We start from the raw sequence: 8,004 nt of genomic DNA on the forward strand, positions 1-8,004 counted from the left end.
GCGGCCAGAGTTCAAAGGTCGGTGCCTGGGAGGGGTGCTTGGGGTTGAAAGGGGAGAAGTGGGGGGAGCCTGTCCAGGCCAAGCCCCCATCGTCCTTCTCCCGGCGCAGTGGCCATCAAGGTTTGGCCTAGTTGCCTTTGGCGGGAGGTGAGGGTGGCCATTTTGAAATGATGGCCTCCAGTGAACAGAGTTTCCTCCCATCGCGTTTGGATGTGAATAGTTGGAAATTGGCGCAGCCCCCGACATGGTGACAGGATGGGGACCAGGCCTGCGGTGTTTCTGGAGCAATCGGTCATGTGGGGGATCGGTCCGAGACTCACCCTCGGGGCGCTTGTGGTTTAGCTGTGAATTCCAGCCAATGGCACCGTGTGGAGACTGAGACAGAGCTTGGAGTTCACTGGTCAATGGGCGCAGTCCCCGATTCCCAGAGCTTGGAGTTCACTGGTCAATCGGCGCAGCCCCCGATCCCCAGAGCTTGGAGTTCACTGGTCAATCGGTGCAGCCCCCGATTCCCAGAGCTTGGAGTTCACTGGTCAATGGGCGCAGTCCCCGATTCCCAGAGCTTGGAGTTCACTGGTCAATGGGCGCAGTCCTCGATTTCCAGAGCTTGGAGTTCACTGGTCAATCGGCGCAGCCCCCGATCCCCAGAGCTTGGAGTTCACTGGTCAATCGGTGCAGCCCCCGATTCCCAGAGCTTGGAGTTCACTGGTCAATGGGCGCAGCCCCCGATCCCCAGGCTGCAGGCCCAGTCAGCGTCGGGGTGTGTGTGAGGGCTGCACGCGGTATCACTTACACAGCTAATGGTGCCATTGACCTCATCGTCTCACTCCATTTCCCCCCCTCAAACCCAGCCACCTTTTCTAAACACACTGGCTGCTGATCGAGGCCTTCACTAGAGGATAAGCTGCTCAGCTTCGGGAAGGACATATCGCTGATAAAGACTGTCTCACTGGCACCCGCTCTGTGCTTCTCTCCGTCTCTGTCTCTCTCTCTCTCTCTCTCTCATCCTTCTCATAGTCTATCTCTCTCTCTCTCTGCCTATGTCTCTCTCTATCTCTCTGTTTATGTCTCACTCTCTGTCTCTCTCTATTTGTCTCTCTCTCTCTGTCTGTCTCTCTCTCTCTCTCCCTGTCCCTCTCTCTCTCTGCCTCTCTCTCTCTTTCTCTCTCTTTGTCTCTCTCCCCCTCTCTCTCTTTGTCTCTCTCCCTCTCTCTCTTTCTCTCTGTCTCTCTCCCTTTGTCTCTCTCTCTCTGTCTATGTCTATCTCTCTCTCTGTCTGTCTCTCTTTGTCTCTCTCCATTTGTCTCTCTCTCTCTGCCTATGTCTGTCTGTCCCTCTCATTGTCTGTCCCTCTCATTGTCTGTCCCTCTCATTGTCTGTCCCTCTCATTGTCTGTCCCTCTCTCTGTCTGTCCCTCTCTCTGTCTGTCCCTCTTTCTGTCTGTCCCTCTTTCTGTCTGTCTCTTCCTGTCTCTATCCCTCTCTCTCTCCGTCTGTCTCTCTCTCTCTCTCCCTGTCTCTCTCCCTGTCCCTCCCTCTCTCTGCGTCTGTCCCCCCTGTCTCTCTCTCTGTCTCCCTCTCTGTCTGTCTATCTCTCTCCCTCTCTCTCTGCATCTGTTCCTCTCTGTCACTGATTCTCGGTCTCTCTCTCTGTCTCCCTCCCTTTCTGTCTGTCTCCCTTCCTTTCTGTCTGTCTCCCTCCCTTTCTGTCTGTGCCTCTAACTCTCTCTCTCATTTTTATAAAACTCAAGCTGTGTCTCAGTAAGTTGATATGTCCTGAATGAGTTTGTGGTGCTTCTTCCTGTTTAAACCTAGAGTCCAGTGCAAACAGACTTCACCGAATCTATCCTCAAGGGACAATGAATGGACAGTCACCGTGGTAAAGCATTTCCTGAGGTCAGTAGGAGGTCAGCCTTATATTCAGTACAGAACTTTAAAAACTCTCTGGTGGGAAGCCCTTTGAGAGTCTCTCCGTAACGGACCCCTGTTAAAGAGGGAGTCTCTACGTCAGGGACCCCTGTTAAAGAGGGAGTCTCTCCATCAGGGACCCCCGTTAAAGAGGGAGTCTCTCCGTCACGGACCCCTGTTAAAGAGGGGGTCTCTCCATCAGGGACCCCCATTAAAGAGGGAGTCTCTCCGTCAGGGACCCCTGTTAAAGAGGGAGTCTCTACGTCAGGGACCCCTGTTAAAGAGGGAGTCTCTCCATCAGGGACCCCCGTTAAAGAGGGAGTCTCTCCGTCACGGACCCCTGTTAAAGAGGGAGTCTCTCCGTCAGGGACCCCTGTTAAAGAGGGGGTCTCTCCATCAGGGACCCCTGTTAAAGAGGGAGTCTCTCCGTCAGGGACCCCTGTTAAAGAGGGGTGACTGGATTTTCACCCTGAGGTTGGTGTTGGGATTTGGGAGAACCCCCGGCTTGACCCGCTTGCCTCGTGGGAAAGTGCCCGCCGAGGTAGGGCCTTCATTTCTGGAGCGTGGGTGTGGGCTGGAGTCAGTCCAGCCAACCTGGGAAGGAGCGCAGAGGCAGCCACGGGGGCTGCTGGTTAAGTGGGGGCGGGCTGGTTAAAAGCCCACCTCGCTGCCGTGGGACTGCATCCCAGTGAAAATAAAACTCAAAAGGGTCCTCCAGCCCTCACCTCTCACACCCCCTCCACCCTCCACACACTCCCCGTGCCCCATCCACGCCACCTCAGGTCCCTCATGTCCCTGTGCTAGGCTCTGGTACTCCCGAACGGCCATAGACTTCCTACAGCCGATGAACACCACAATGTAAAGTGGGATGTGTTAAAAAAAAGCTTTGAAAAAAATTCAACCCTTCAATCGCTTTCTCTTATGTTGAAAGTCAAGGTCGGGACTAAGCTAATAAAAGTCAATCGTCCGGGCCTTTCGGAGTTTCAAAAACCACAACCCCTTTAAACCACTTAACTGATGTGAACAAGCATCGTGAATTGACAGCAGAGATCAAGGGGTCTGAGCTGTCAATCAAACAATGTCTCCCCATAGGGGAGCAGGCGTCTCCGTACTTGAATCGCCGTCTGGCCTCTCCGCCGAGGCCTCGTTAGGGTATCTGAGCGGCCTGGCCCGGATGTCAAAGTTCCGGGAGGTGAGTTTGACTGGCCTGGGCCCTCCCTGCGCCGAGGCCTGCGCTCCCTGCGCAAGAAATCGGGGGTCAATTCAGCGCCGGTTTGGCCTGCGACCCCTTGGCCGCGGTTGTTGGGGGCGGCTAGAGTTCGGAGCTCACCAGCTTTGTGAGTGGAACATCGCGGGGGTGGGGTGGGGAGATTCCGTGACCCATATTTGGTGTTGTTGAGGAAAGGTGGTCCAGTGACTCTGGACTGGGATGACCACCACATGCATCACACGAAGCTAACGCCCATTCCCCACACCCCCCACACCCCCCGCCTTCTCCCAGGGATGTTTCCCCCAATGACCCTCCCTACTCACGCACGCAGATGCCCCGGCTCTCGTAGTATCCTTGGCAGCAATGTGCTCGCTTGCGGTGCTCAGTCTCCACCCCTACACGGTAGGCCACACGATAGGTGATTCTGTAACAGAAGGAGAGAGAGAGAGAGAGAGAGAGAGAGGCGGTTCGGTGAATAGCAGGTACTGAAGGGAGAAAGACAAAAAGAGAGAGAGAGGGGGGGAAAAAAGAGCGTGTGAGAGAGAGAGAGAGAGAAAGAACGAGAGTGAACGAAAGAGAGAGAAAAACAAAGAGATCGAGAGAGGGAACGAGAGAGATAAAGATAAGAGAGGGAGAGTGTGAGAGAGAAAAAGAATGTGGGAACGAGAGACAAGGAGGAAAAAAAGATTGAGAGAGAAAGAGAGAGATAAAAGTGAGAAAGAGAGAAAAAGAAAGAGAGGGAATGAGAGAGAAAGGAAAGGAGATTGAGAGAGAAAGGGAGAGAGAAAAAAAGAATGAGAGAGAAAGAGGAGAAAAAGATTGAGAAAAAGAGAGAGATAAAAGCGAGAAAGAGAGAGAAAGACAGAAAAGAAATAGAGAGAGAAAGAGAGAGATAAGAGTGGGAAAGAGAGTGAGGGAGAGAAGAAGAACGAGAGGGGATGAGAGAGAAAGGGGAAAGAAAGAGATCGGGAGGAAGAGAGAGATAAAAGTGAGAAAGAGAGAGAGAAAGAACAAGGGCGAGAGTGAGAAAGGGAGAGAGATTAAGAGAGAGGGAGGGAAAAGAAAGAATGAGAGAAAGAAAGTGAGAGGAAGAGAGAAAGAGGGAGAAAAAGATCGTGAAAGAGAGACAGAGACAACGAGAGATTAGAGGGACAGAGCAAATGAAAGGCAGAGAGGAAAGAGAGAGAAAACGGCCGAGAGAGAGAAAGAGAGGGAAAGAGAGAGAGAGAAAAATGAGAGAAGGAGAGAGAGGAGGAGAGAGAGAGAAGGGGAGAGAGAGGAGAAGAGAGGAGGAGAGAGAGAAGGAGAGAGAGAGAAGGGGAGAGAGAGGAGAAGAGAGGAGGAGAGAGAGAAGGAGAGAGAGAGAAGGGGAGAGAGAGGAGAAGAGAGGAGGAGAGAGAGGAGAGAGAGAGAAGGGGAGAGAGAGGAGAGAGAGAGAGAAGGAGAGAGAGGAGAGAGAGAGAGAGAGAGAGAGAGGAGAAGAGGGGAGGAGAGAGAGAGAAGGAGAGAGAGAGAAGGAGAGAGAGAGGAGAGAGAGAGAGAGAAGGAGAGAGAGGAGAAGAGAGGAGGAGAGAGAGAGGAGAGAGATTGAAGGCGAGAGAGAGAAGGAGAGAGGAGGAGAGAGAGGAGGAGAGAGAGGAAGAGTGAGAGGAGGAGAGAGAGGAAGGAGAGAGAGGAAGAGTGAGGGGGAGAGAGAAAAAGACCAAGAGAGAGAAAGAGAGAGATAAAAAGAAAAAGAGAGAAAAAAGAGAGAATGATTGAGAGGAAGACAAAAAGAGAGAGACACAAATTAAGAGCAAATGAGAGATAAAGACAGTGAGAGGAAGAGAGAGAGAAGAAGAGAGAATAAGGGAGAATAGGAGCGAGGGGAGTGAAAGAGAGAAAGGGCAAAGAAAGAGAGAGAGAGAACTTTCATTCATTGGCCCTTTCCAGGGCCCCATGTTGTCCCAAAGCTCTTTACAGACGCCCGAGTGTTCCTGACGTGTAGTCAGTGCTGGTAATGGGGGAACTTCGCTCCCACGGGCCCTGTGGGGACAAGAGCAAGTGGGTGGGGCTGGAGAGGGGAGGAGGGGGGGGGTAGTTCTCCCGGCCTCCTGGAAGGCAGCCTTCACGCCTTCTAGCCGCCGTCGCTAAGGACAAAAGAGAGATGACCTTGCCCATCGCCGCCTCGCTGTTGGCGGGATCTTGCTGTGCGCGAGGGGGCTGCCACGTTCCCTGGGTGACAGCGGCGGTGGCCCTCGCCGGCCGTGGAATCGCCCTGGGGTGATGAGAGGTGGGCTGCCCGCCCAGCCCTCGCTGGCCAGCCGGAGCCTCGCGACCTAGGCCGCAGCCTGGGTTCCCCGCCGCCGGTTGCCGAGTGCTCACTTGTGTCTGGTGCAGGTGATGTGGTCCCTGGAGGGGTGGCAGGGCTCCTGGTAAGGCTCATGGTGTGGCATCAGGTAGGACTCCTGCTTGGTGACGGAGTAGCTGAGGGAAAAATGGAGAAGGGAAAGAACGTTAATTGACCACGATGGCTCTCGAGGCCTGTTGGCCAACTCGGAGGACATGGCCAAACCTCCTTGGCAGGGGTTGTAGGGGGGCGGTGAGGCCTCCCCAAGATTTCTGGGCCCTTGCTGGGGCCTGGCGAGGAGAATCATGGAGGGTGTTCGAAACATAATTTTCCGGGCATCTCTTCCCCTGGGCCAGAGGAGGCCATTTTGGTGGACATCGTGGCCCAATGGGGCAGTGAGGTTTGTACCTGGCTTCCCCATTGGCCGTGGGAAGGCCGGAGGAGGGTGCCCAATGGGCGCGAGGCCAGGGGTCATGACCCCCCCGGGGGGTTGGGGGGGGGTGCGGGTGCCAGGGGTCCGATCGGGAGTTGGCGGCCCCCACCTCGAGGGTGGGTGGTGCACTCCGTCGAGGTGGCCCCTCCTGGGGCGCCGGGTTCCCAACCCGGGTCCAGCAACTCACTGCTCCGACCCTCAACTGTCTGGTCATCCCCCCTCCCCCGCACCCCACCCCCCTCCCTCCCCATCCCCACCCCCCCTTCCCACCCTCCCCGCCCCGCCTCCCCCCCACTCCCCCACCCCCCCCCCCTCCCCCGGGACCTCCAATTCATCGTACCCCCCCTCCCCCGACACTGTCGGACTGTCCCGTCCGCGCTGACCACTTACCTCTCCCAGCGGCTGCACACGTTGGGGTCACTGGGGTTCAAAGGGCAGGCCAGTTGGAGCAAACCGGCCAACAGGACGATCCCCGGGAGAGTCGGGCTCAGCTTCATCCTGGACTGAAAACACAGGCGAGAAATATCAGCGCAGCTTCTCTCGAAAGTGAGGGAAAAAAATCCATAGAATTCAGACCGATCTGTCTGAGGGTCTCCCTGTCTGCGTGCGTCTGTCTGCGTGCGTCTGTCTGCGTGCGTCTGTCTGCGTGCGTCTGTCTGCGTGCGTCTGTCTGCGTGCGTCTGTCTGCGTGCGTCTGTCTGCGTATGGCTGTCTGCGTATGGCTGTCTGCGTATGGCTGTCTGCGTGCGTCTGTCTGCGTGCGTCTGTCTGCGTGCGTCTGTCTGCGTGCGTCTGTCTGCGTGCGTCTGTCTGCGTGCGTCTGTCTGCGTGCGTCTGTCTGCGTGCGTCTGTCTGTGTATCAATTTTTTCCAAGGTCATTTGTTCTCGGGACGTGGGCTTCGCTGGCCGGGCCCAGCATTTATTGCCCAACCCTAATTGCCCCCTTGAGAAGGTAGTGGGTGAGCTGCCTTCTTGAGCCGCTGTAGTCCCTGTGGTGTAGGTACACCCACCGTGCTGTTAGGGAGGGAGTTCCAGGATTTGGACCCAGCGACAGTGAAGGAACGGCAGGTTACCTTTGACCAGAAACTGAACTGGGACCAGCCATATAAATACTGTGGCTACAAGAGCAGGTCAGAGGCTGGGAATCCTGGGTTGAGTAACTCACCTCCTGACTCCCCCAAAGCCTGTCCACCATCTACAAGGCACAAGTCAGGAGTGGGATGGAATACTCCCCACTTGCCTGGGTGAGTGCAGCTCCCACAACACTCAAGAAGCTCGACACCATCCAGGACAAAGCAGCCCCGCTTGATCGGCACCCCATCCACAAACATTCACTCCCTCCACCACCGATGCACAGTAGCAGCAGTGTGTGTACCATCTACAAGATGCACTGCAGCAACTCACCAAGGCTCCTTAGACAGCACCTTCCAAACCCACAACCGCTACCATCTAGAAGGACAAGGGCAGCAGACACATGAGGACATCAACACCTGGAAGTTCCCCTCCAAGCCACACACCAGCCTGACTTGGAAATATATCACTGTTCCTTCACTGTTGCTAGGTTACAGAGATAGGGAGGGGTGCAGGGGCTGGAGGAAGTTACAGAGATAGGGAAGGTTGTAGGGGGTAGAGGAGGTTGCAGAGATAGGGAGGGGTGTAGGGGCTGGAGGAGGTTACAGAGATAGGGAGGGTTGTAGGGACTGGGGGTGATTACAGAGATAGGGAGGGGTGTAGGGGCTGGAGGGGGTTACAGAGATAGGGAGGGGTGTAGGGGCTGGAGGGGGTTACAGAGATAGGGAGGGTTGTAGGGGCTGGAGGAGGTTACAGAGACAGGGAGGGGTGTAGGGGCTGGGGGAGGTTACAGAGATAGGGAGGGGTGTAGGGGCTGGAGGAGATTACAGAGATAGGGAGGGGTGTAGGGGCTGGAGGAGGTTACAGAGATAGGGAGGGGTGTAGGGGCTGGAGGAGGTTACAGAGATAGGGAGGGGTGTAGGGGGCTGGAGGAGGTTACAGAGATAGGGAGGGGTGCAGGGGCTGGAGGAAGTTACAGAGATAGGGAAGGTTGTAGGGGGTAGAGGAGGTTGCAGAGATAGGGAGGGGTGTAGGGGCTGGAGGAGGTTACAGA

At 55.6% G+C, this 8,004-nt stretch overlaps 1 protein-coding gene across 1 annotated transcript in view; it reads right to left on the reverse strand.

Moving 5' to 3' along the window:
* The window catches only part of LOC144677692 (multiple epidermal growth factor-like domains protein 11), a gene marked incomplete at its 3' end in the record, with an annotated part of 26,095 nt that extends 19,719 nt beyond the window's left edge, over positions 1-6,376 (reverse strand). Inside the window, exons 1-3 of the mRNA XM_078537728.1 lie at positions 6,270-6,376; positions 5,482-5,583; positions 3,441-3,541 (exon numbers count right to left, since the gene is read on the reverse strand). Coding sequence (XP_078393854.1) covers positions 3,441-3,541; positions 5,482-5,583; positions 6,270-6,376 — 310 coding nt within the window. The remainder of the gene's footprint in view (positions 1-3,440; positions 3,542-5,481; positions 5,584-6,269) is intronic.
* Positions 6,377-8,004: the final 1,628 nt, after the last annotated feature.

Source organism: Cetorhinus maximus, unplaced genomic scaffold, assembly GCF_964194155.1.
Source record: "Cetorhinus maximus unplaced genomic scaffold, sCetMax3.hap1.1 HAP1_SCAFFOLD_2895, whole genome shotgun sequence".
Lineage (NCBI taxonomy): Eukaryota > Metazoa > Chordata > Chondrichthyes > Lamniformes > Cetorhinidae > Cetorhinus > Cetorhinus maximus.